Source organism: Eulemur rufifrons, chromosome 12, assembly GCF_041146395.1.
Source record: "Eulemur rufifrons isolate Redbay chromosome 12, OSU_ERuf_1, whole genome shotgun sequence".
Taxonomy (NCBI): domain Eukaryota; kingdom Metazoa; phylum Chordata; class Mammalia; order Primates; family Lemuridae; genus Eulemur; species Eulemur rufifrons.
Genome location: NC_090994.1, coordinates 3,786,041 through 3,812,900, shown reverse-complemented (window position 1 = coordinate 3,812,900; position 26,860 = coordinate 3,786,041). Strand labels below are relative to the sequence as shown.

General features: G+C 53.4%; 1 protein-coding gene across 5 annotated transcripts in view; it reads left to right on the top strand.

Moving 5' to 3' along the window:
* The window catches only part of MSRA (methionine sulfoxide reductase A), a 286,825-nt gene extending 262,161 nt beyond the window's left edge, over positions 1 to 24,664 (top strand). For 4 of the 5 annotated variants that reach the window (XM_069485085.1, XM_069485081.1, XM_069485084.1 and 1 more), the window contains one exon: positions 23,911 to 24,664. In XM_069485085.1, coding sequence (XP_069341186.1) covers positions 23,911 to 24,075 — 165 coding nt within the window. In that variant the 3' untranslated portion in view covers positions 24,076 to 24,664. The remainder of the gene's footprint in view (positions 1 to 23,910) is intronic. The other variant, XM_069485082.1, reaches the window with a different exon arrangement.
* Positions 24,665 to 26,860: the final 2,196 nt, after the last annotated feature.

Genomic DNA, 26,860 nt, shown 5'->3' with positions numbered 1-26,860 from the left:
GCGTGTGCTGGCGAGCCCTGGTTGTCACCCTGTTTTTGTATACGTTACCTCATTCGACCCTGCTGAGAGGTGGGGACTTGCGCTAACTCCACTTTTAAGGATAAAGACATTAAGGATGTGAGATTGTGTGTTACAAACAGCACAAGGTACTGTGCTCTGAGTTTTTGAAGGTGAATTCTGCTCGCTCTCAAATGTAGCTCATGTTCTGGTGCTTTAAACAGCAAAAAGAGAGGGGTGTGTTTCTCAAGCTTACGTGTCAATAATCTGACTCTGTAGGAAGTATAATTTTGTGATTTCTAATAAAAATATTAATTTCATTTTGCACTGTCTTTTGTATTTCCCCCTTAAATCTTTATGTCATCTGAAACATACCCCACTGAACCCGGTTAGAAAAGGGGGTTATTTGTCTTTGCTGCAGCTGCCGACGGCCTGGACCCAAGGTCTGGACAGCACTGGGCACACCTGCTGCTCGCGGCAACTTAAGTCTGAGCCCTTCACCTGCACGTGGGCAGAACTCTTCAGACTGGCCCTGCAGGGGGAGCTGCCACCATGTGTCTGCAATATCTCGTGTCCCGCCTGGGACCTAGCGGACTATTGTAGGTATCTGTGGCATTCTCAGTGATTGAACCCCAATCATCTCTTCAATTAAAACTGTATCGAAATACTGTTCATCTCGTATTAATAACTGTGGGCCTCTTACTAATAAATGAAATTAGTGAGTCCAAGAGGATTTGCCAGAGATCGCACAAAGCCATCCATGAGTGGACACTAGTGAGGACACTGGGTGAGTTCCCGGGGCCACACGGTGGCCGTCTGACCCCAGGCGAACCCAGGTTAGAAGTGAGCGCTTCCCCACGACCACGCCTGGCAGCCGCGCCGCCCACGTTCCCAGCCCGCCCTGCCTTCGAGCCCCGGAAGGGTAACTCCTGCCCTCGTGTGTTGAGGGCTGCGTTTGCCCACGTGAAAGGAGATGGGCTTGTGAGTGCGCAGACGGCACTGCCTGTAAACACCGCATGCCACTTCCTAGGGACATTTCGCCACAGCGCTCTTCAAGCAGGGAACATTCCCTGACCCATGGAAGTGTCTGGAACAGGTGTCTACATTTCCAAAAGTTGATATTTTAGGCTTAGATTTCAGACTCTCAGGTTGGGAAGAACTCCGGAAAGGAGGCAGGGAGGTTTGGTGGAGCACAGCCTCCCCGCTGGCGTCTTAGGGGAGGGGTCGAGCTGTCTGCGTGGCGCTAAGCGTTGACCCCAGACCCGCGAGACCAGGGGAGGGGCATGAAGGTGCCCCTCGGGGCCGGCCAGAGTCGAGCGACAGACATCTGTCCCCTCCTCTCTTATATTTCAGCAGCCTAAATGCCAGGGCTACGCTCGAGCCCCTGAGTCAGCCTGGCCGCAAGGAGAGAAGGGACCGTAGAGGCTGTTCCCTCCGTGTGCAGCCCAGGAAGCGGCCAGCCAGAGCAGGACGGTGGCTGGTCAGCGTCAGCGCTGGTCCCCACGCCCAGCTGCTCTCGGTCCTGAGCTGCACTGCTGTCCTCGCCTCCTCCTCCCTCTCTCGGGATCTGGCCCCCGATGCTCTTTTTGTTGTCAGGAAATGCGCTCAGTAGCCAAGCATACTCTGTAATTAAAAATTAATCTGGCGGCTGAGTGTGTCATTGTGCATTCGCTTCAGCCTTTAATCGGCAGCGTGGCCTGCAGCCACTGCTTTGCCCCTCGGCCCTCCGTTTTTTCATCCGTGATATCAGGAGGGTCAAATTAGCTGACCTCAAAGGACCGCTCCCCTACGGAAACGGTCCTCTGCCGGGTGGGCCCCTGACGTACGCAGGGAGAGCAGAGCCACCTCTGCCGCCCTCGGCTACGCCGTGAGCTCGGGGAGGACGTGGGGAGAATGGCGAGCAGAACCCCCAGCGTCCCCGTGCAGTGTGAGAAGGAGAGGCAAGGCCCTTCCTCTGCGTGCAGCGTGCGTGCAGCACCCGGCGTTTGTGTCCTTGTCACCGGTCGGGCACATTTCACCGCATTACTCTGCCATCGAATTTTCCATAATGGAGTTTTCAGACTTGAATCCAAAGTTATTACAGAAAATCCTGCTGTAGAGCTGAGAAGGGATTTCTTGGCTTTTCGTAAAAGTGGGCTCATGTTCTAGGCAAAAAGATGCCATCTTGAAGGGCACTGGCACAATAACCGTGTGCCTGACGCAGGGTCGGCACAGACATGGTGAGAGGCTGGGCACAGCCTGGTGACCGGTGCCTCAGTCCGGGAGCTGGACAGCTCCTTGGCTGTCGTACAAACACAGACTGAGTAGTTCTACGGCTGGCCTGGAAATACCGTGTGGATTTGCTTACAGCCTGGGAATTGCGAATAATTAGGACTGGCTGGCATGCGGGTGTCCTGTAGAGTCTGTGACCTGCACACGGACAGCTGGTTCCCGTATGGTCAGCACGTGGGTGTCGGGTAGGCTAATGGGCGAGCAGGCATTGGATTGGATCGAGATGGCTTTGTGACTGGTGTCTTTGCACTGCGTGTGCACACCTACGTGGTCACCGTGCAGGCATCATGCACACACACGGACGGGCTGGCGTGAGGGTGCCGTGGGTGTGGTCGTGTGGTCAGCAGGCAGCGGGACATGTGGGTGGCCCCACGGCCAGCGCCCCCGTGCCGCGGGTGGTGTGAGCCCCCTGCGATCTGTGGCAAAGCAGGCGGCAGACGGGAGAGCACTTAAGACAACATGACCAGTGTCAGCATTGGATTTCCAGGGAGCTGACAGGAGCTGTGAGCTAGATGGCATCTGGGTCTCGTATATTTATAATAACATTTAAATATTTTATCAGTCTCTTCATCTTTCCTGTTATCATGAGTCTTTCTCATTGAGCGTTCCAAAACCAAAAGGGGCCATTCCATGTTTTCATTGTAGAGAAACCAAAGTTAACACTATACATCTGTACTTTTGGCAGCCAGAGCCCTGTGGTCCCCAAAGATAATAGTGTGTGTTTTCAAAGGAGCTGTTCCCGAAGGCCTGATCCTTTACCAACACCGAGGTGTCAAGCCGGGAATAGAGCTCCCAGCCTTCCTTCCCTCCTTTCCTCCACACAGCCCGGCAAAGGGAATTAACATTCTATTAACAGCGGAAGTCTGCTTATCGCGGTAGGGTTTACAAAACGGTTGCATGAGTTTTGTCTTGTGACAAGCACATTTTTAGTTCGTAAAGCCCTTTTCTGTATATCATCTCATTCGATTCCCTGAACAGCTCTGTCGGGTGGACAGAACTCTGAGATCGCCTAGTCAGGTGGCAGAAGCCAGCACGCACATGGCACACGGGCACCTGGAACCACGTGGTGAGCGCAGCCGCGAGGATGAGTTTGGGATGGCTTAGGAACAGCAGGAAGGAGCTTGGGGCAGGGGCAGGGGAGGCTTTCAGGAGGATGGTCCTATTTAAGCGTGTGCCTTGAAAGACGAGCAGGGTTTTTACCAAGCAGTGGAAGCGTGTGCGCGTGCACACACGTGTTTGCACAGGGCGGCGGTGGGTAGGGAGAGGCAGTGCATTCCGGGGAGAAGAGAAACCTAAACATGGGACTCTGGGCTGCACCCAGAAATGTCGAGAACATCTGCATTTCACCGACCCTGGGGCATCCCAGCTACGGAAGGTACCTTTGAATACTTACTGGACAGTGGGAAAGCCTCCCTGAAGTCCAGGGACGATGCGTCTGCCGACTTCCTAGGGTGTTTTTCAGCTTCTTTTTGTCCTGCGACCCTGAAAAATGCTGAAGTCCTTGAGACTGTAGATGTCCTACCCTGGGTTTCAGAGGCACATGTCTTTGGCTAAAATATAGAGTGGTGCTCTAAGCACACAGCCCTTTCTGTGCAGAAGCTGCAGTCGGGAACGGCATTTCACAAAGATTCTGGCTTGTGACAGTCATTGCACAGCCCTCCAAGTGGGGGCGAGCTCAGGTGGGCGACTCTTGCCCTCACGTGGTGCGGTGACATTTCTGTTGGAACCCCCAGCTCCAATGTGGCTCACTCCCCACCCCCTTAGCGGCAGCGTTTTGTGTCCCCACCTGCTTTGTTTTGCTTACTGGGGCCATCTTCCCTGCTCTGCTGTAACCCATGGCCCTGTCCTGGGTACACGCCCCGGAGGAAGCCACCCCTGCACTCAGCGCCTGCGACCCTTCTCCGCTCCCCTCCCCGTTCCCTTTTTGTTTACAAGTTGAGCTGCAAGAGCTTTGAAGGAAGCCGTAACATTTCAATAACTTCTTTCCTATATTTGGAACTTCAGAGCGAGAAGAGGCTGTGTGTTAGATGGAAATACTGTTGGGAAGAACACCAGAGAAATGCCGTAGTGAAAATGAGATTGAAAATGGGTGTTTGAAGATTATGCACCGAGAACTCATACTGCGATGCCCTGAACGTGCGTCCTGGCGCCCAACCTCTCGGGGATGATTGCAGAGAGTTTTAGCTTTCCTTAAAGTGTAAGGGAACTTCTGGTGTGGGTTGGAGACAGTTTCTGGATTAGAACTTTCTAGAAGGATAACACATTTTCAGCCGTTGTGTGACCTTGTCTCTTTAATCAAGGGAGCTGCCCTTAGAAGTGTATCCACTACCTTCTCTTCTGGTTTTGTTTTTCCTCTTACAAAACCATGCCCTCATTTGGAACCTCAAGCTTGTTAAATGAATAAAATTGCCCAAGCCGAGCGGAGCGGAAGGTCTGGGGCGTGGCCCCTGCACGGAGATGGCGGCAGTGATTAGTGACTTGGTGACTCTTGGCAGTGTCCTCAACTTAGACGAGACCTCTTGAGCCTTTCCTGAGCCTTGCAGCCAAAGTGATTCGGTTTGACCTTTGTGCTCCGAGACCTGGCCTCTCGGGTGCCAACACTGTCAGTGTCCAGACAGTGACCACGAAGAGCATCGCTGTGGCCCAGGCTCCTCGCTCTCACACAGTCCTGGATAAGGACAGTTCTCCATCCCCTGGCAGCCTGGAGACTGTGTCCTCTTCATCCATGTGGTCGAATTTGTGCTTCTGTTTTAATGACTATGTAGGGCTCCGTGAGTGACCTGCAGGTGTTTGTTCCACCTTTGTCTCCCAAATGTATATTTCTCCTAAAATGTATATTTCCCCTGGTCCTGTTGCATTTTTGTAAGCCATCGCTGATGCTGGTGGAATAAAGCAGAGGTACACACAGACCGATGGGCAAATATTTAGAAGCTCCTCCCCTTTGAATCCTACTCCTCTAAGGCCCTAATATCGACCCTGGTACTTTGTAGGAGCCAGGAAATGTTGCTTTCATTGGGCTTGTTTGAAATCAAAGCAGCAAGGGGACAAGCCTGTTGACCTGCAGAGAGTCCATGGGGCCGGGGAGGGGCCCTGGCAGGGGAAGAGGTCCGTGCAGCCCAGCGTGGGCAGAGCTCTAGGGTAGCGGCCCCTCAGAGCCAGTGCTCTTTCCGGGAGCGTTCGCTGGGCCCGTCTTCAGGGTGCTTCTCAGAGGCCCCTGCAGGCCGGGGTCACATCTTTCACGGGTCTGTCTGTGCTGGTAGCTAACAGAGGGCTGGCCCATGGAGGGTGACCTCTGGGTTTGAATGGGAAGGCTCTCTGCCAGTGGAAATTATCTTGTTTTCTACCTAATTCCCGTTCTCTTGCTTTCAGTTTCCATTTAAAAATATTCCACATTGAACGTGAAGATGCTTTTGGAGTATTGACTATCTGGATTAAGGGTTTCTTTGAAGAACATTCTGCTTACTCATAGTCTTTAGGACTTTTTATTCCTGCCCTTATAAATTACAAAAAAAAAAAAAAAAGTAGAGAAGCAAACCCCTCATAACAGCTTGTTGCGGGGCACCAGGGCTGGAGGCCCTACTCCCTCTCCTTAATGTGAAGATCCTTGAGCTTGGGCCGTAACATCAACATCATGAAAGGCAGTGTAGACTCAGCGCAGGTAGAGAAGATTGGTAATTACTCTGCAGCTTAATCAGAGCAAACTGACAAATTTATAATTTGGTGCATAAATGCACTTTGGAGTCTGTTAAAATTTTGGTCCCTACTATCCGGGTGACTGTCGTAGTGACAACATTCGTCGACTCCTAGCTGGAGTGCAGGGGCCTTTCCAGCTCTAAGGAGCTAAGTTCTTTCCATGCCGTCGGGGGACCCCTCTAATAAAATTCCCCTTTGAACAGCTCTGGGGCAAGCCACCCGTTGTCAGAGACCTGTAACGTGGAGAAAGTCCTTCTTCACAGTGCAGGGGCTGCGTTCTGCCTCTGTGCAGTTCCCCTCGCTGGTCCTCGTCTCGGCTTTACTGCAAGACGCAGCAGCTCTGCGGTCCTTTGTCAAGAGAGACTTTCTTTGACGCCAGCAATGAAGTTCTTCTGCCGCCTCCACTGTGGTGGTCTGAGCACGCCCTGCCCGCCGGGATGGCCTTTGCCCCGAGACGGCCAGGCTCGTCCACGCCAGCACGACGGCGGGGCCCAGACCTGGACGGGGGTGCTGCGCCCCGACGGTGGCAGGTGCCTCCCGCCCTGTGCTGGGGAGACGCCGCCTGCTGCCAGCAATTCCTCCAACAGCTGCTCGGCCAAAAATAAGTTCTCAGCTGCTAAGGCCCGATCTTTCCGCTCCCCTTCTCTTCGGAAGCTGAGAATCCAGAGGTCTGCCAGCTGGAACTGGGAGACTGGGGATTTTTTTCCCCATTCAGCTGAAAGGAAAAACAGTACCAAGTTTTTTTGTTTCTTTTTTAACCTTATTATGCCAAAGGAGTCATCTTGTTCTTAAGGGCAAAAAATACCACCATGGCTTCTGAATTTGCTTTTAAAATAGCATTGGAAGCGGTGGGGCTGCGCCGCGCCTCTCCTGCTAATTCCCTGGCAGAAGCCCCCATCGAGAGAGGCAGATGCGGCCTCCACTCGAGGGGAGGGATGGCTCTGGGAAGAAGCCCGAGCACCGAGTTCGGCTCAGCAAATCCGCTGCCAACCTTCGGGTTGATAAACTGCCTATTTGCACAGAGGACAGGAGCAGCTGCCTACACTGTGGAATTTTCCAAGGGCTGCAAAACTTTCAAGTCAGAGCTCGAAGTCACTCATTCCTTTATTTAGCAAATATTTATCAGCACTTGCTGTGTGCCAGGCACTGTGCCGGGGCTGCGAAGGTGAATAGGGGACAGTCCCTGTCCTCGAGTCTCTCACCAAATAGAGGGAGAAGTGGACAAGAGAGCAGTGAGTGTGGGCTGCTGTGATGGGTATTCCAGAAGCCCCCACAGTGTCAGAGCGTAAGACGGGGCAACACGTGGTGGAGGACATGGTCATGATGGTGACGGTGGTATTGATTATTGCTGCTGTTCCTAATAGGCTGCAAGGACACACAACACACGTGAAGGAGCAACCATCTCTGCTTCAGATGGATGGTCTTAGGGACAATCCAGAACTTGTCACAGAGGAGGTGACAAGGATTGGAATAACCATGGGAAACACCGCAGCCATTTCAGTGACTCTAGAGCTGTGTGTGTGTGTGTTGGGTGGGGGGTAGGGTGTGTGCGTGTTAGAGTAGGGGGTGGGGTGATAAGCCACATTCCTGGAAATGGGGAATCTCTGAAGAGCGCTAAGCAGCAGAGACAGCGAGAGTTGGCATGTCACCTGGTCACTCTGCAGGAGCTGTCGGGGCTGGGCTGCAATGCGTGGGGCTGGGCACGGAGTTGGAAGGTGGGCTGGGGTGAGAAATGACGAGAAAGCCTGGCCTGGGGAGAGGGGGGGGAGGGGAGGAGACAGATTAAGAAATAGAGAGAAGGTCAGGAGGACTTCACGACCCATGACCTGTCCGAGCTGTGTGTGGGGGTGGGGATGAGAGAATGAGGGCCGGAGCTGAGAACATCGAGTCCCCCCCACCCCTCTGTGCGACCAAAGAGAGGAAAAGCAGGAGTGGGAACAGGGCGAGAGACGAGATAAAGACGTGCTGATCCGTGCCGACCTGGAATGGTGGACCTGCTTTTGGGGGCTGCTGCCTGGAGACAGTGAGAATCCGATTGAGAGACGCAGGGCCAGAGGCCGTCGGCCTTTCGGGGGAGTCCCGCTGCCGGGTGGTGGCAGGAGGAGAAGGGTACGGGGGCAGTGTTAAACAGGAAGGGGGGACCCTCACATCCATGTCAATTGATTTTCGACAAGGGTGCCAGGACCACTCAATGGGGAAGGGACAGTGTTTTCAACAGATGGTGCTGGGACGACCGGATTGCCAGTTTTGTGAGTGAATGTAAGTGCCAGAGAAGGAAGCTGGGCCCTTACCTCACACCATACACACCAGTTAACTCAAAGTGGATCAAAGACCTAAACAGAAGAGCTAAAACTACAAACTTCTTAGAAGAAAACATAGAGGAAAATCTTCATTGGGTTTGCAGTGCATTTGGCAATGGTTTCTTAGCTGTGATGCCAAAAGCACGGGCAACACAAGAAAAATAATTTGGACTTCATCAAAATTAAAAACTTTTCTACATCAAAGGACACTATCAAAGGTATAAAAAGACAACCCACAAAATACTAGCGAAACATATGTCTGATAAGGAATTAATGTCCAGAATATATTTTTAAAAAACCTCCTACAACTCAACAACCACAAAAAAAGGAACCCACTTCAAAAACAGGCAAAGAACTTGCATAGACATTTTTCCAAACAAGATCTACAAATGGCCAGTGTGGCCTATGAGAAGATTCTCAGCACCACTCATCATTGGGGAAATGCAAATCAAAACCACAGTGAAATGCCACTTCAGACCCAATAGGATGGCTATCATCAAAACAAAACAAAACAAAACAGAAAGTGGTAAGTTTTGGTGAGGATGTGGAGAAATTAGAACTTTTGTGCATTGCTGGTGGGAGTGTAAAATTCTACAATGACTATGGAAAACATTTGGGCAGTTCCTCAAGAAGCTAAACATAGAACTGCTACATCCTACGAGCAGTCCCACTTCTAGGTAGATACCCTAAATAATTGAAAGCAGGGATTCAAACAGACACTTGGATACCTATGTTCATAGCAGTGTTATTCACAGTAGCCTTTTTAAGGTAGAAGTGACCCAAGTGTCCATAGACAGCTGAATGGATAAACGAGGCGTGGTCTGTACACACAGGGGAATATTATTCAGCCTGGAAAAGTGCAGGAGTGTCACAGTGGAAAGAAACACTGTCCTGGCACAGGCAGAGTCACATTTGCGTCAGGAAATACCCTTTTCAAAAAATGTGTGGTTGTACACAGCCAAGCTATTCTCGAAAGGGTAGTCGAGTAATAACTTTTGCACAGTATGTGTAGTTACTTCATTATACAATATGGAATCAGTAGGGAATTTTCCAGACTTGAGGTTTAAACACAAAATTGTATTTTCCCTGCACTGAATGGCCCCCACACTGGTGATGAACCTGGTCCCTGCTGCTATCTGGAGGAGTTTGTTTCTGAGAAGTGAAGAGATCACACCTAGCAAGTTTTTGGCCACCAAACCCATGGCCAAAGCATGCTGCCCTGGGTAGCAGAGTGCCGAGTAGCCGGAAACCGGAAGAGCAGACAGCTTCCAGGAACCAGAAGACAAGTGGCCACGTCCAAGCACGAAAGCCAGCGTGCCCGGCTCCTGTCGTGGCTCTGGTTTTAGGCACTGGCATGCAGAAAGTTTAAGATCCTTGTCTACCAGCCCCTGTAAATGAGAAGCCATGGATTAAAACGTCTGGGGCTGGCTTGGGGGGGGCCCTCCGAAGACACCAGAGAAGCTCCTGGAACTTGGCACGTGAGACTAAAGAAACACCAGCCAGTAGAGAGGGAAAGCGGGTGAGAAGATTCCAGAAGCAAGGTGCCTCACTTTGTGACGTTTCAGGAGAAAAATGAGGTCGACCCAGCCGACAAGGAGCAGTCCGTCCTGCTGACTGCGAGGCAAGCGTGGTGCCTCGCGCAGCTCAGCAGCTCCTGGCGCGGCGACCGGAAGCTGGGACGGTGGTGTCCCTGCTCCCGTGGAGTTCTCAGGCCAGTGGGTGCCGGGGTGACTCAGCCCCACGGGATAAGAGAGCCTGGGCAGGGAGGACTTCCAGGGGGCTCCGGGAGTGCCCTGGGCAGTGGGCTTCCAGCTGGGCTCCAACACTCAAGAGCCAGACATTCCGGAAGAGCCTCCAGCACCTGCGTCTGTGGCCGACAGAGTCCTGGCACGCGGGTGCTTTGCACAATCGGGGCCTTTGTTAAGGCCTCACAAAGTGGAAACTGGGGGACACAGGTGGGATTAGCAGCAGCCGTGCTGGGGGGCCAGGCCTGGACCAAGGCAGACCGGCCAGGCACCTGCCACAGAGGATGGTCTGGGCGTTAAAGAAGACAACGCAGTAAAATACCTGCAACTCGTGAGCACGTCATGAATAATAAATCCATACTTAAACACACGGTGGGCGGGGAAGCACATAACTCACTTCGGAAAGATTCCTCATGAAATGTCATCATAACATTAAGGGTTTTTATTTTATGTTGATGAATTTAACTTCAGAAAATGCTTCAGAGGACCCAGCCCTGCACCGCCAGCCCTCTCAGCATGTTCCAGTCTGTCACCTCAGCCCCTGGTCCATGCAGGGAGGACACCTCGTTCCTGACAGTGCCAGGAAACTGAGATGTCGCCCTTCTTCCCCCATAGACAGCTCGGTGGGCAGGGCTGTTCCCCGGGGGAGGCTGTGGGCTCGCACCTCTGGATAAGATCGCTGGAACCTTTCTCTTCCCGACGGGGGTCCTGGATGCATTCTGTGTCAGCCCTGTGACAGATGACAGTCAGGCCTGCTGCCAGGGAGGCGAGGACAGGGACGTCCCCTGGCCCCCATGGGGAGGTGGAGGCGGTGCAGGAGTCCGGCACACGGGGCGTGGATGAGCTTCCTGGAGCAGTTGGCGTCCTGCGGGGCCGGCCAGCCGGGGTGGGGCTGCTCCCTCCCTCACCTACGCACCACCGTCAGCAGCTGTTCCCGACAGGTGCGCGGGCTCTCCGTGGCAGATGGTGACCAACATGGGCTCGCTGGCAGGCTGCGCGGCTGCACCGCCCTCCCCACACACACCCATGTGCGACCCGCAGCCCGGTCCTGGGCTCTGCTCTCGCGGCACCTGCCCAGGGTGGCGGGTGTGGCCAGAGCTCTCGTTGTAGAAGGGCAGGCGCGTTCCCCTGGGCTGCCCACCTCGGTCTGGCACCCTTCGGTGTTTGGCCACCAGACTGTGAACCTGGCATGTCCTTGTTCCCAGGCACAGCTTTCTCCCTCCGTCTCCTCCCTGGTGTGTTGGGCACACAGCACGGCTGTGCACCCACGGCTCCCCACGGATGGCTTTGGGCTTGGCCCAGCCGGAGCCCACGAAGGCCAGGCCACAGTCGGCCACAGTCACGGGTTCCGGTCGCAGGGGCTGGGCTGCCCTTTGTTCCCTCCCATCTGTTTCCCGGAGCGCGGTCTTGCGTGTGACAGATGAGACCCGTGGGTACCGCTGCACTGTTGATAGGATCTGAAATGCATCAGGAGCCTGGTCTCTGTCAAACAGCGGGACAGGTCTATGCCCCAGTGCCAGAGGGGACACAGCGCCCGCCTCACTGCTGGGACAGCGCCAAGAGGGAATAGGTGGCTCTGCCCTTCCCAGTGGCCCCGTCACCTTGCGGGACCCTGCACCAGGGCATCAGGACATTGCCAGGGGCCACCCAGCTCTGCCGCCCGCAGCCCCGCAGGACCCCCCCCCCTGCACCGTGTTTGGGCTGCTCCTTCCAAACAACTCACCAGCCAAGGCAGCCAGATGAGGGGGACATCTGGCACGAGACGGTCGCCAAGTCACCCCTGTTCCATCACTGGCAGGAAGGAAATGGGCTGTTTGTGCCAGATTCTTGAAGAGAGAGAGAGAATAAAAATGAGTGCTCCACGCCCTGCGTGTTTTCTTCTTCTTACCCCGACACCTCGGCTGTCACTCTCCTTTCCCTGGAACTTGGACACCAAGGACCCTGTTTCCATAACTGTTTAGGGCAGACCTTTGCCACTTGGTACTGGAGCAAATCATGTGAATGGGAGCGGGGTGATGAGGTGCGGAGGTGAGCTCTGAAGGAAAATGCACACGTGCACTCACACGCACACATGCTCACAAACACAAGGTCACACATGCTCACACTAGCTCATGCACACACATGCTCACCTGCATTCACACACAAGCTATGAGCACATGTGCTCACACACTAGCTCATGCACACACACATGTGCTCACACACAAGCTCATGCACACACATGTGCTCACACACTAGCTCATGCACACACATGCTCACATGCATTCACACACAAGCTTATGAGCACATGTGCTCACTAGCTCATGCACACACGTGCTCACACAGTAGCTCATGCACACACATGTGCTCACACACACGTGCACAAGAGTGACGGAGGTCACATACTAGCTCATGCACACACATGCTCACATGCACTCACACACAAGCTTATGAGCACATGTGCTCACACACAAGTTCATGCACACACACATGTGCTCACACACAAGCTCATGCACACACGTGCTCACACACACACGTGCACGAGAGTGACAGGTCACATACTAGCTCATGCACACACATGCTCACATGCACTCACACACAAGCTTATGAGCACATGTGCTCACACACAAGTTCATGCACACACATGTGCTCACACACAAGCTCATGCACACACGTGCTCACACACAAGCACACACATACACGTGCACGAGAGTGACAGAGGAGCTATTCGCTGGGCGTCTCCCAGGGTGAGGCTGTCTCAGAGTGCTCTTCCAGGGAGCTGAGTAGGACCCAATGGGACAACAGGAACTATGTACCTGTTTCCTGCTCCTCCCCAGCGGGGCGAGAGCTGTTCATGACTCTCCCTGCAGCTGGTTCTTTGGGGAGTGACAGACTCTGCCCGCCCGGTGCCTGTGAGCCAGGCTGGAGTCAGGAACGAGGCCCTTGTGTTGGGTCCGGGGAGAAGTGTGTTCTCAGCCAGCGTCGCCGAGAGGGGCCCAGCTTGGCGGGCTGAGCGTGGTCTCCAGTGGTCACGGCTACTCGTTAGCAGTGTGACCTTGGGCAGGTCCTCCACCTCTCTGCCCCTGTGTTATTCTGGTAACAAGAATAACAGTCTGTTGAAGTGTTTAATAACTTTTCAACTAACGCCTCCACAAGATAATATTGCCATTCTCTTTTTAGAGATGAGAAAACTCACGTAGAGAAAGGTTAAGTGACTTGGCGGGGGCCATGCAGGCGAGTGGCATCCTAGCAGGCAGTTGAGGCACGGGAAGGGAGAAGGGGTGTGGGAGACGCCCCAGAGCGGCCGGCCTGGAGTTCTACCGGGCAGGTCAGATGCTGGCCGCGTGGGCGGCAGGGCCCTGGGCAGACTGGCGTTGTCTCCTTGGAGTGCGTGGCTTACTTTTCCCTGCCGGCCTCAGGCGGCCTGACAGCAACTCTCGCGCACACAGGTGGTGTCTTCTCACGTAGGAGCCACGTCTTCCCCGCTCTGTGCTTGTTCCTTCGATGTCTTTGAGGGGTGCAGGGGTTCTCCTCATCTCTTGGAAAAGTCTCATGTGGGCCTCCTTTCGCAGCCACCTGAGAACTCCTTGAAACATACGCAGCCCAAGGAACCCAGATGGGGCCTGCGCTGGGGATGGCCTTGAGTCTTGCCTCGTCAGATGTGACATTGGCTTCCTGTCCTTGCAAACATGATAAGCAAGAGCTCTGGGTCTCATAGCAGAGGGGAGGACATGAAATGCCGGCGCTCACACAGGTCCTGGTCAGGGGGAGGGGTAGACTTCAGGGTCATCACAGGAGTTGACAAGACCAGCTGGAGGGTTATGGCCACAGCCCAGGCAAAGGCCGGAGCTGGCTTTGAACCTGGACGTGTCCGTGAGGGTGGGAGTGGATTCGAAGACCATTCTAGACTAACTGTTGAGATTTGCTTGACAACTGTGATTTGCCGTGGGACACGAGACCGGGGAGTTGATGATGTCAGTGACATGTGTTGCTCAGGGGACCGGTGGGCCAGGAGGTGGAACGGGGGAAGACCACCAGCTCTGGGGAGGGAAGGAGAATGGCTCCCGGTTTGAATGTGTTGTGTTGGAAGTTCTGGGGTGGGGGGTGGTGAGGGGCAGGCTGGAGTCAGCAGACAAGTGGAGACAAGGGTCTAGACCCCAGGAAATGGCGGGGGACAGAAACATGGAGCAGGAATTATCACCGATCTAAAAAACACAGTGCCTGGAGTATGGGATAGTTTATGTTTTTATTAAAATTCTCACTCGCTTATTATATTTTTATTTTAACTCTGTTTCTGCCTCCCATGGTCATTGCGTTCTGAAGTCTGATCAAGTTTCCATGCTGAGAATTTTGTCCGGGATCACTTAGTCTTCAAGCCACGCTGGTAACACACGGCTCCTTGAGTGGATTAACAGGATTGCAAAGAAGAAACAGTAGATGTAAACCTCCTAGGCTTTCAATTTTAAGCAATCGTTAGGCTGACAAGCTTCTACACCAAATTCTAATTTTGTTTCAAGGGTAAATCATGAGGTCAGAATTACAGCAGAAAAACTGTGTCATCACAAACAGAGAACCAGGGTCCTGGCAGGGAACACACACCCGAGAGAAAGGACCGTGTCTCTGGGCGATGTACAGAAATCAAGGTTCTCAGCATCAGTGACTTGCACCACTCTTATTTTACATCTTTATGGTGACACTTAAAGAGGAATGTGCAACAGAAGCATCCAGATTTGCAAATGAAGTTAGCCTCTTCCGTCACAAGAAATGCGAGTGAGGTACGCCGTCACACCGTGGACAGGGAGAGTTTTCAGGGAAGGAGGCAGGTGTGCTGACTGGTTGCAAAGCCGGGTTCCGGAGCCAGGCTGCCCGGGTTCCAAGTCCTGCTGAGCGTCTCCTCTGCTGAGCGATCTTCTTGCCAAAGGGGCCGAGAAACTGCTTTCGCTAGAGGGGCTGTGACGGGGACCACGTGGGACGCTGTGTGCACGGCACGCATGGCAGAGCCAGGCACGGAGGAAAGGCTGAGCGTCATCACACACACACGCTACTCCTCGTCTCCCAGACACACAGGATTTTCACGTGGGCCTATTAAATATATATCGATCGAGACAGTTCTTCATAGAATAGGTTGGAAGAAAAAGACTATCCTCCGAGGCCTGGGTCCGGGTTCTTCCCCATGGCAGCACCGATCCCATGCTTTGCTGTGCGTTTTGTGACATCCAGGACCCACGTGCTATGGGGGGTGTGGCCGGGTGCCACCGACACTCTAGTGTGGAAAGTCAGGCCGTGGCTTCATAGCACCAAAAATCCAGATGCCACGTGAAAACCAAGTCGCTCGTTTGGGTGTGCCGGCGGAACACAGAGCGGGTGGCATAGGGCTACAGTTAGGCGGGTTCTAGACGGTCCCACCTTCTCGGGGCATAATCCCTGCCACCTCTCCCCCTCCCCCCCACAGCATGACATTCCGTAGCATTGCAGAATAACTGACATGGTTTGAGCAGTGCCGCTGAAATTGAATTCACGCAATGTATTATTTCAAATACGTGATTTTGTCTGTCCTTCAAAATGGTGCTGAGAGGTAGGTGTCTTATCCGCATTTTACAGAAGAGAAAGCCAAGCTCAAGGTCAGATGTTCAAGATCATGTGATTTGGTGGAACCAGAGGTAGAGCTCAGACCCCTGTGGTCGCCAACCTCTGGACAAACATGATCAGTTTGGGAACTCCCGGAGATGTCAGAAGGAATCTTTGAAACATAGAGATACAAAATGCTACTTTCAGTACACAGTGCTATTGTCCTAACTCTAGTTAACATGGGTTCTTATCATCTTAACTGGAAAGTATGCCAGTTATATGCAAATTTAAATTGTATAATTAGCTTGTGTTCCTGCTAGCTTCTCTTGAGGGAGTTGCAGTTCTTCCACCGGTTCTGAGCCTTGGAGAAAATGAACATTATGTTCTGGCAAAGAACTTAATCCCATGGCCTATTTGGGGTTCTCCTCCCCCACCCCCACCCCTTCCTTCTCTCGCTCCCTCCTCTCCTTCCACCTTTCAGAAACATCCCGGCTGCACTTCGCCGCTAAGAAGATTAAACAGCCCGAATAAGATCCCTCCGTCTCATCTCCACTCGGGTTTTATGTTTTCTCTTTGTTATTATATTGGAAATTAGACGATCCAAAGAGGCCAGAGTGTTCCGGCGATGCCTGCTTAGAAGGTGAGATGCTGCTGCCTAAAACTGCTAGAACGCCACACCCGCTTGTCACTAACCGCGCCTAGACGTCACACTGACACTGTCGCAGGGAAACAGCCTTTTGTGGGCCGTCCGCCGTGCGTTCACACTGGGTCGTTTTTTAAGCTTTAGAGGAAACTGACAAAAGCTGCTTTTCTCTCTCTCTTTCGCGTCTCCCTATAGGCCCAGCCATGTGAGGCTGGATGCTAAATCATCACAGCAAACCACATCTAAAGAGCATTTTCTCGTACAGCTCATATTTTATTTTATAGTCCTATTTTTAATTTCCTTTGATAATAATAAAAAAAAGACTCAATCGTTTAATTCTTAGCCCCAGCCAACATAGTGTGAGGTTGTACATATTGCAGCCCAAGGGAGAATTTCTGCTCGCAAGCTGCCCGGCCTGTTTGCAGTTGACAGATGTAACCTACCCCAGGGCAGAGAAAGTCTCAAGGGGGGTTTTAATTTCTTAATATTGAAATGAGCGTAACTTTTATTGTCTTAATCAGTGAATAAAAAAACAATAAAGTTGCTAAGTCTCATTTTTTAAACTCAGCATAAGAGGATTTTAAGAAATTGCAATTGCCTTTTAAGTTACTGGTGAAAGTTAATTTTCTCTGTGTTCAGGAAGATTCTGCTAGCAGCCCTACAGATAGGTAGATATTTCTTTAACTGTTCTGCAATCAGGGTGACCAACCATCGACATTTGCCCTAGCTCTAGCCCTGAAAGTTCTGCGTCCTGAGAAATCCCCCGGCTCTGACAAACCAGGATGGTTGACCACTCCGTCTACAGTCCAAATTGAGACCAGTCTTTCCAGCAGCTCTGAGTGGCTGCGGCTCATCTATAAATGAGAAATGGTGGTGTTCAGAAAAGTTCCTCTGCCTCCTTGAATTCACTGTTCTAAACTTAAGCAGCTGACATTTTGCTTTAAGTTCTTTTCTACTCAACCCTCTTGGAATGAAGGATCTTTCCTTTTAATGAAATCTGCATTTCATTCCCCAAGGTGAAACCCGGTGTCCTTGGCCTTCTCTGAAAAGTGAAAAGCGGTTTCTTTTGTGTACTAAATGCTAGGCGTCTAACAAAAACAGAGGTTGTAGTTAATTGATTGCAGGTATGAAAAAGCAGATTATAAACCCTCAGAGAGCTACACAGAGAAGAGAGAGATCTATGTCTCCTGAACATGAAAGCCATGAAAGGAAAACGTGTATAGGAAACGCCGTTTGAATTCTTTTTCAAAACCAACAGATCTCAAAGGAAAGATCAAATCAAGAGGAACCGGCAGTCCTTGAATGCGTGGTTGATGGAAACTATCTTTTGGGTGGAGAGTGCCCTGCGCGGCCAGAGCCAATGGGCAGTGGCGTGTTTCGGCCACACGACTCTGGGCTTCGTCCTCAGGCCTGAGGTGTCAGCATCTCAGCCCCCTCCTCAGGCCGGGGTCGCAGGAGGCCCCTCCCCCGCCCTGCCTGGTGGGGCGCTACCCTTCAAGGTGCGCAGTAGAGAAGGAAGGACCCGTTCTTCTTGCACCCAGGAAATGGCGCTTGGAATTTGGGAGGAGTGGGAGGTAAAGGGTAACAAGGAAGCAACGGGAGAGCAAACAATAGCCCCACTTCCCCGGGGTCCCCGCCGGAGCCCAGTCAGCCTTACAGCCCTCACTGCCGGCCAGCAGGTGAGCCTCAGAGACACCTGCCAGCTTGCCTGGGTGCACATGGCTCCTTCCATCTCTTGAAGTGCTCCCTCTGTGGTTCCACTGTGATGGCAGGTGGTGGAGGGACAGCGTGTAGCTGGGTGGCCTCAAACGAGCACACAGAAATAGGCCTCTTTCTCCACGTCTGCTTCCATCTTTTCCTTCGGGTTGGCCCCAGGGTCCCAGCCCCAGCCCACCTGGAAGGTTTATCCTCCATGTCACCACCTCTCCAGGCATTTGGTGACAGAGTTGCAGGAGCAGACCCTTCCTGTCTTCACGCCGCCCACCCATTGTAAAATTCCCAGTTCAGTGTCCACCCACTCCAGGACGCATCTTCCCAGATGTGCTAACCTTTCCTTCCTCTGTGCCTGCAAAGGTTTGTTTGCACCTGCAGCACCTCCATGTCCCCTCTGCCCGCCCCCCACAGCGGATGTTCATGGTCACACATGTCCTGTCTCCTTCCGCAGAATTCCGACATCCTGGTGGACAGAGGTCTTCGCCACTCCCCGGCATGTGGTCATGGGGTGTGGCCCTCAGCAGGTGCAGGACGAGTTGCCCTGGAGTTCTGCCAAACTCCCGAGACCTCAGTCACTCCCATTTTGTCACATTTTAGCTACAACTTCACACTCTCAGGATATGACATCTTCGTCGTATGACCTTCTTCCTAAACCATGAACTCCTTGGAAGCAGGGGACTTCTCCTTCCTCAGGCTGCGTCCCCAGCACCCAGCACGGGGCCTGCTGGGCACTCAATGCGCGTGTGTTGTAACCGCTTGTGGGCCCTGCTGAGGTCAGGGGTGGTCTTGTCCATCCCTACGTCCCACATGCCCGGCATGGCCTTGGCATGTAGCCCATGCACCACAGTGACTGCTGAGACCGTTAATTAAGTGAAGTTGGAGAATTTAAGAACTTCCTTGCAGAGAAGTCTTGCTGCTGCGGACTTCTGCCTAACCGTGCCTGTGCTCCCAAACTTTCCGCATCACATCCAAGCCCAGGGGATACGATGGAGGAAATAAAGTATTGCATTTGGGGGCTGTGCCCCCAAGTTGTCATGGTCCTCACACTAGGACCTAGAGTGATGGAGCCGTCACCAGCTACTGCCGGTCGCTGTGGCAAAGGAGAAAAGCAGGGAAGCTCCCGCTGGTGCTTTACAGCTTCTGCCTGGCGATGACACGTGTCAGTTTCACTCGCCGCTTATTGGTCCAGGGAAGTCACGTGTTCCAGGCAAGTCATGTGGTCCAGGCAAGTCCTGTGGTCAAGGCTACAGTGGTCGAGTGAACAGACCGAACTCTTTCCTCCCTCCCCTTCTCTGCAGAGACAAAACTCAGCTCGCAGCTCTGTTGTTTGGCCCTGCAGGCCAGGAGGAATATCCCTGACGGTCAGACGATGCCGCGACATGCCTCGAGGGTGCACGGGGGAATAGATCGTGAAAGCTACTAACTTTGGCAGAACGGCAGTCTGGGAAGGACTGCACAAGAACGCCACACGCTCATCCAGAGGCCACAGTTTGCATAAGCAGGTCTTGTAAATGGACCAAGTGAGATCTAACTGTGTCACCACCTTCCTCCTTTCCCGCCCGGGGAGTTCGCAAAGCTGGGACGGGTCGGTGCGCTCCGACTGGGCCTGGTACAGGCCTCTGCCCCTCTGTGCATTCTCCGTGTCCTCGAGGGCTGCCGTTGGAGGGAGCTTGTGCTGCTCTCATTTGTCCCACTTGCGTGCGCCAGCGGTGACAGACTCCTGGGGCAGTGCCACTGTCCCCAAGCCCGAGCCCCTGCTGGCCCGGGGTCCCCGCTGGGGTTGAAGGCAAGCACCTGGCCCCCTCCTGTGGGCAGGGGTTGGCACTCGGGTTCTGTGCTGTCCTGAACCGGAAACGAGTGAGCCTCCGCCCAGCTCGGAATAGATGGTGGTTTTTTTTCCTAGTGGTTTTATTTAATATCCATGCCAGTCATTTTATATCCTTTCCCAGAAGTTTTGATTGATGGCGATCTGGTCAGCCAGAAGCTGCCTGTGGACGGAAACTGCTGACTGGGGTATTGGCGTGTGTGCGTGTGTGTGTGTGTGTGTGTGTGTGTGTCGGACGGAGGGGGATTCGATGGAACTGGAGCTGGGAGGAACTGGCCTGGCCTCTCGGTTCCAAAGGGACAGGTGGGAACCCGCGAGAGATGTGCCTGTACCAGCCCCCTGCTGCCACTAGAGGGCAGTGTGAAGAACCGACTCCCCATCCCGTGTCCAGCCCAGGGGACTGGACAGCCCAGCTTCAGGTTGGCCTCTTAGAGGTCAAACCCCAGTTTCTTACGGGTTCAGACTCATAAATTGGGTTTCTGTTCTGGGAAACTAATTTCATGCCACTAAAATATTTTACAAAGTTATTAAATAAAAAGAAATGCACATTATAGAGTATATTTTACAAATAATTACATAGAAGCCCAACATGAAGATGAGGCGGAATTCTTTGGTTGGGTGGAGGAGATGGGGTTTGCCTGGATCAGACTTAATCCGCTTTCGGAACCCGGAGGCTGGTGAGGTTGGAGCTGCAGGTGCCGTCTTTCCTCACTGGGACTTTCCCTTAAGCAACCGCAGCCACGTCTCCTGGCTACAGGGGCCTCAAACTGGGATCAGAGTTAGGGTCCTCAGTCCCGAACATGTTCGCTGCTCACTGGAGATGCCCGCACGTTCCCAGAGCCCCGCTAGTGGTGACCGCTGGGGGACAGGCAGCGGCCATGGTGACTTTGGACTCGGTGACCCTGTCTGAAGGCGCTCACTCCAGGGCCGGGGAAAGAGGAGACAGGGCTCTGGTCTGAGCTCTGCTGCTCTGGACTGAGTGGCCCGGCCACGCCTCCGTGTTCCCTGGCGTCACTGTCCCCAGCTGAGAGGTGAGAATGATGCCGCCCCACGTTGCAGTTCATGGAAGGCTCCTGGGCAACAGCATGGAAGCCCTTTGGAGATGCTGCCGTTGGGGAAAACGCAGAGGCTCAGGCTTGACGCCGGCCTCTGGTCTCCCCGCGTTTCTGACCTTGCAGAACAGTCAGGTAGAACTTCACTGCACCTGCGGGCCCTAGGGGGAGGGGTCACGCCATATTCGACTGTAGCTTTTGGTAAGGAAAGGTAGCTGAGGATCCCCTGAGGTGCCCGAGGGGAGTGACTTGCAGGAGGAAGCAGAGGAACAGCAGGAGACTCAATGTGACCTTCCCTTTTCCTGTCTCCGTTCACACCCAGTTTCCTTCATACATTTTTGTCCTCCTGTCTCCGCCTTTTGGGGTGGGTGGAGAGGACAGCCGCAGCCGAGGCTGCAGGAGGGCGCCATGCTAACTGCAGCCCTGGTGGCCATGGCCGCTGTCGGCCACCCAGCCGAACCTGTCCGGAGGCGTCACTGGCGGTGCGGGAGGGCAGCTTGTGGCACTGTCTCCGCTGGGTGCGTCGCGGTGCTTTCCAGGGTTTTCTTAGTGGAGTGTCTGCCATCTTGTGGCAGAGGCTGGTACTGCCTGGGCCCCCATCACACCTGCCGTCCAGGCTCCCCAGGTGCTGCCCCTGGGGTGGTCCTCGCGCCAGGGGAGGCTGTGAGGGGAGGACCTTCTTCCCACCACGCCTGGCTTAGAGAGGCTCCTGGAGACAGCAGCTGTGAACTCCTGGGCAGAAGGCAGGTGTTGGCAGGTGACAGCGTAGGGACCTGGAGGTGACATCTCTCAGTAGGTGGTGTGGACAGCAGGAGGGAGGGAGGGCTCAAAGGTGTATCTTATTCTGGGCTTTAGACTAAGTGAGGGCGTGACTTGCATTCTAAATCTGGACGCTTGGGAGCCAACTTTTTATTTGGTTGCAAACTGGATACAGTTGCAAACTATGAGAGATCATTTTAGAGCAGTCGTAGAAGTTCCCTGGTTCTCCTAATGAGTTTGGGCCAGGAATGTCAAGTCCCAACTTAGCTTTTTCTTTTCTACAAGTTCTCGAGTGCTGCCCGAGCAGCGAGCACACCCCATAGACTCACCATCTTCACCGGAATGTTCCATCCTCACAGCCGCCTGGTATCCAAAGCCTGCCTTTGGGGGGGCGCGTCTTCACGGGCACACGCCAGCGGTCGCCTGAGTAACCGCAGGGCCCTGCTGTCCATGGGCGCTGGCCCGTCCTGCACGGCCAGGGAGGTGGCTCCCGACTGTGCATCTAACCCCGCCAGTCCGTCAGCCCCACTCTGGTTCGCACTGAGGTTGTTTCCTGAAAACCAGTCTGGAGCCAAGGCCTGTGCCAGCCGGGCTTCACCGCAGACACAGAAAGCGTTCGCGGTACCTGCAGCAGGGCGGGTTTGACGAAGGGAGTTTGGTGTTTACAGATGCGTCAGCAGGGCTGTTGGGGTGAAGGGCAGGGAAAAGCATCGGAGATTTCAGGATATCAAGAAGTGATAGAAATCGCCAGAAATCATTGCCGAGGACTTTCCCGGCCTGCAGCGCAGGAGTGACTGGCTCTCAGGAGCACGGCCGGGATGGCCCCCAGCAGGGACCTGCGCCCGTCCTCACAGCTGCGCCCTGCAGAAAACAGCTCCTCCGTTTACGTAGCCCAGCAAACTGCACGTGGGTTTCTGTCTTTGGTGGAATCTACCGTGGGGCCTTGTGGCGATCGGACCTGGGGAATGTGGTCTCCGCGCTTCCCACCTGTGCAGTGCTGGGGACCAGGCACAACATCTGACACACGTGCGGTGGCAATGACAGCACTTCCTTCCTGCGGCTGTGGTGAGGCTAAGTAACAGGTGTGACATCTTTGCACAGCGTGTGGCCTACAGCAGACCCTTGATGACTGCTAGGTTACGATAAATTGTAAAACTAATGTCAGAATGGCTTCTCGCCCGCATTTCTCACCCCTGCGAGGAAGCCGGCTGCTGCTGAGCTGTGGGGTCCCGTCCACCCCCTTGGCGAGGGCGTCGTCCTTCTCATTCCGGACCAGCTGGGCTTTGGGACCCTCGGTCGGCCTCGTGGGGGCTCAGAGGGCTGAGCAGAGATTCAGGAACTAGGCGACATTTCTCAGGAAAACCTGAAGCCGGGAACCGTGCTGAACGCTAACCTGGGACGCACTCGCTCGGCATGTTTGGGGACTTCACCTCAAATGGACCAGTGGACGGTCAGGGTCCGGCCAGTCCCCACCCTGCTTTGCAGCTCTGTTCCACATGGAGCCGGCGAAACGGGGATTGAGTCCCTGTGGCCTCGTGCTCACTGCTCTGGGCAGCCTGCAGCGAGAGGGAATTAGGGCAGAGCCGAGATCGGGAGGAGGAGAAGCAGCTGAAGTCCGCGGGGAGCCATGTCTATTTCCTGATCCGTCTCCTGCCCCAAATAGCTCTGCTCTCCTCCCCGATTCCTGTTTACACGTGCCTTGCCCTGGCGGTAGATGCCACCAGGCTATAAACTAGGACGCAGAGGCTTGTGACGGGTTGACACAGACCCTCAGGCCACGTCCTCACCAGCCCTGGCCTGGAGTTCAGAGTGCAGACCCCAAGTGACCCCCTGCTGGCAGGGACATCCTGCAGGGTCCCTGCTCCTAGAGCCACAGTGCCTGGGGGGACCCTTTGTTTACCCGAGGGGGCCAGGGCCTATGGGCAGAGGGGCAGTGCTGGGCGGTGCTGCAGCCCTCCCTGCCCCTCCCCTTCACCGCATCTCTGCAGCCCTGCCAGTCCTCCTCAGGGACACCAGGGAGCCACACTCACCCATTCTTTCCCCTGGGAGAGCTTTGGGGCCGGTTTCAAACACACCCATAAGGTCCAAACCAGGGCACACCACTGAGGCAGCCCTGGGGTGGTGGGTGGAGCATAAATTGCGGAGTAAAACAGCTGGTCTAAGCCTGATGTCAGTTCCCAGTCGACTAAGGCACAACCAGGTAAGCGTCCGCCCAGATTCACCCCCCTGGGAATGGGCAGAGCCACCCGGAAGGACCCACTGCACCTCCCAAGCCGCAGCCCCCTGCCCTCAGCGCCACCCCCCAGCCCCTGCCCGCTGGTGCCCTCTGTCCAGCCCGGGGCCTGACGGTGCCTCTCTCTCCCCACAGGTCCTCTCGGAGCACAGCTTCGGCCCCATCACCACCGACATCCGGGAGGGACAGACTTTCTACTACGCGGAGGACTACCACCAGCAGTACCTGAGCAAGAACCCCGACGGCTACTGCGGCCTCGGCGGCACCGGGGTGTCCTGTCCTCTGGGTACTAAAAAATAACTTCTCCCCACGTGTTGGGCCCTGGAGGTTCCTGCAAAAATGCTTTCAACAAATTGGGTGATGGTTTTGTGATATGTATCAGTGGCTTTTTGGAAATGCACAAATAGCAAAAGGCATTTATAAAAATCTGGTGTATTGAGGTATAATTTACAGGAGGTGCAATGACAAGTTGATAAAATGTAATTGATCTTCTGATAAGTTATGATGGGTTGGAGTTGGGAAGTTTTCTGGATGATTCGGGGTCTGAATGAAGATAGCAGACATGCTGTGTTCTCCCCTCTGGGTCTGGGTGCCCGCCCTGGAAGCCAGGGACCGAGCCGGGAGATTGCTGGGCAGGATGAGGGGACCTTGGAGACCCTCTGTGCCCTCCTGCCCTCCCAGTGCCTTACGATTTGCAAACACTTATAGCCTCAGTGGCTCATTCACTGAGGCGCTTTGCTCTGTGGGACCTAGACACCTGTACGGGGCTGTCTGTCCCCTTTCAGCCCCCTCTGTGCAGAGGAAAGAGTTGAGTCAGCTCGATGAATTCTAATGCTTCGCTTATAGCTATGGGAAATGCTTGTTCTAATAAAAACCTGCAGCCCGTTAATGCAAACCGCCTGGCCTCTCGTCTGTCTTCTCCCCATTTAGGGAGGATATTCCAAAGTGCTGTCAGGTAGACTTAAGGGTTCCAAAAGAGCTTGGGAAGGAAAAAGCCTCATAGTCATTCACCCCCAGATGGGAAATGTTATGATGGAAATTTCTGGCGAAGATGCACACCTCTAACTCCTTGCAACTTCAGTAAGAAAAGTTGTTTTTTAAGAGCCTGTCACATTGCTCTCATCAGGGACTATTCCAGTTAGAGCAGATGTCTTCAGTCCCCGCCCCTAAGAACCTCTGCAGTCCAGACAAGGCATTGGGGACGTAGCAATAAACATGTGAACAAACGACCAGATAAGCTGATTTCGGGTCCTGGTGCCTGGTCTGAAGACGGTGAACAGCCGAGATGACGAGCTGTGTCAGGGGCCGTGGAGTTCCCTGCAGGGCTGCTTAGCTGGGCCCGTCAGAGAGGCTGAGGTCGCTGAATTGGTGGAACTTGACAACCAGACAATCCCGACAACACCAGGAGCTACAGAAGGCAGCATGCTGGGAACACACAAGAGGGGCAGGTATGGCGACTGCTGGCATTCCCACTTGGCGGGCTTTGGTTGCTTGAAGGAAAAGTGTTCCAAACAGAAGGCCCAGGAAGTATGAAAGGCCCAAGCCAGGGAGGGATTTGCAGAGAGACAGAAAGGCCATGGGGCTGGCATGGTGCGCTTGGGGAAGGCAGCGGGGAGAGGTCCCAGCGAGGTGGGCAGAACCACATCCCAGGGAAACTTTTAGGAACGTCGTAATGGGATTTTTAGTTTATATAATTGGGCAGCCATTGGGGCATTTTGAACACTTTCTCCCTCATTTGTTTTTTAACCTGAGCAACCGTATGCCGGGGGGATGTTATTTACTTGCGGCAGGGGGTAAGTGAACGGATTGTACAGTTTTGGCCACAACACATTTGAAATGCTTCTGGGACATCCCAGTGGAGATGTGGAGGGAGGCCCTTTGCTGCCTGGGGCTGGAGTGTGGAAGAATCCGAGAAAGGGACTTAAGAATCACCAGCATGTGGATGGCATTTGAGGCCCTGGACCCAGTTGAGCTCATTGAGGGAAGGGAGGGAGAGAGAATTCAGGGGCATCCAACACCCAGAGGCCGGGGAAAACAGTCGCAGAGGAATTTGCAAAGTGCCACTTGAAGCAGACAAATGAAGGAAGGATATGTTGACATCCTAACCCCCAAGGTGATGGTATGAGGACTTTGGGGAGGCGATTACATCCTGAGAGTGGAGCCCGCATGAATGAGATTAGTGTCCTTATAAGTTAGGCCCAAGGGAGCTCTTTGGCGTCTTCCACAATATGAGGACACATGAGAAGGTGCCATCTATGAGCCAGAAAGCAGGCCCTCACCAGACCCGGACTCTGCCAGGGACTTGATCTGGAACTCCCCGGCCTCCAGAACTGTGAGAAATAAATTTCTGTGTTTTGTAAACCACCCAGTTTATGGTATTTCATAACAGCAACCCAAACGGACTAAGACAACCATCATTTCTCAACTGAATTGATTTTGTACATTTGTTGAAAATCAGTTGGCTACTGTAGTGTTCTTCGTGTTTCCCAAGCTTAGATTTTATTGAGCTTCTTGAGTCTGTAGGTTTATCATTTTCATCAAGTTTAGATACTTTCTGCCGTTAAATCTTCAAATATTTCTCCAGCCTCCCTCTCCCCTGCTCCTATGGGGGAACCCAAGGCCATGGTCCACTGATGCTCTGATCATTTTTTTTTTTCAGCTTTTTTTAATCTCTAACTTTCGTTTTGGATAGCTCCAATTGTCCTCTTGCTATGTTTTCAAGTTCACTGATCTTTTCTTTTGCAATGTTTAATCTGCCATTCATCCCACCCAGTGTATTTTCCATCTCAGACATGGTGGTTTTCATTTCTCGATGTTCGACTGGAGGCTTTAATGTGTCTTCTGTATCTGCTAACATGCTCAGTCTTTCCTCCAGCTTCTCAAACATATTTAATACGTTCATAATAATACGTTAAAATGTCCTCCTCTATTCTCTCATCTGTGTCATTTCTGGTTCTCGTTGATTGATTGATTATTCTCATTACGTGTCTTATTTTATCACTTCTTTGTATGCCTGGTACATTTTGATTGGACGCCAGAGACGTTGCGAATTTTACCTTTTGGGGTGCTGGATGTTTTTGTATTT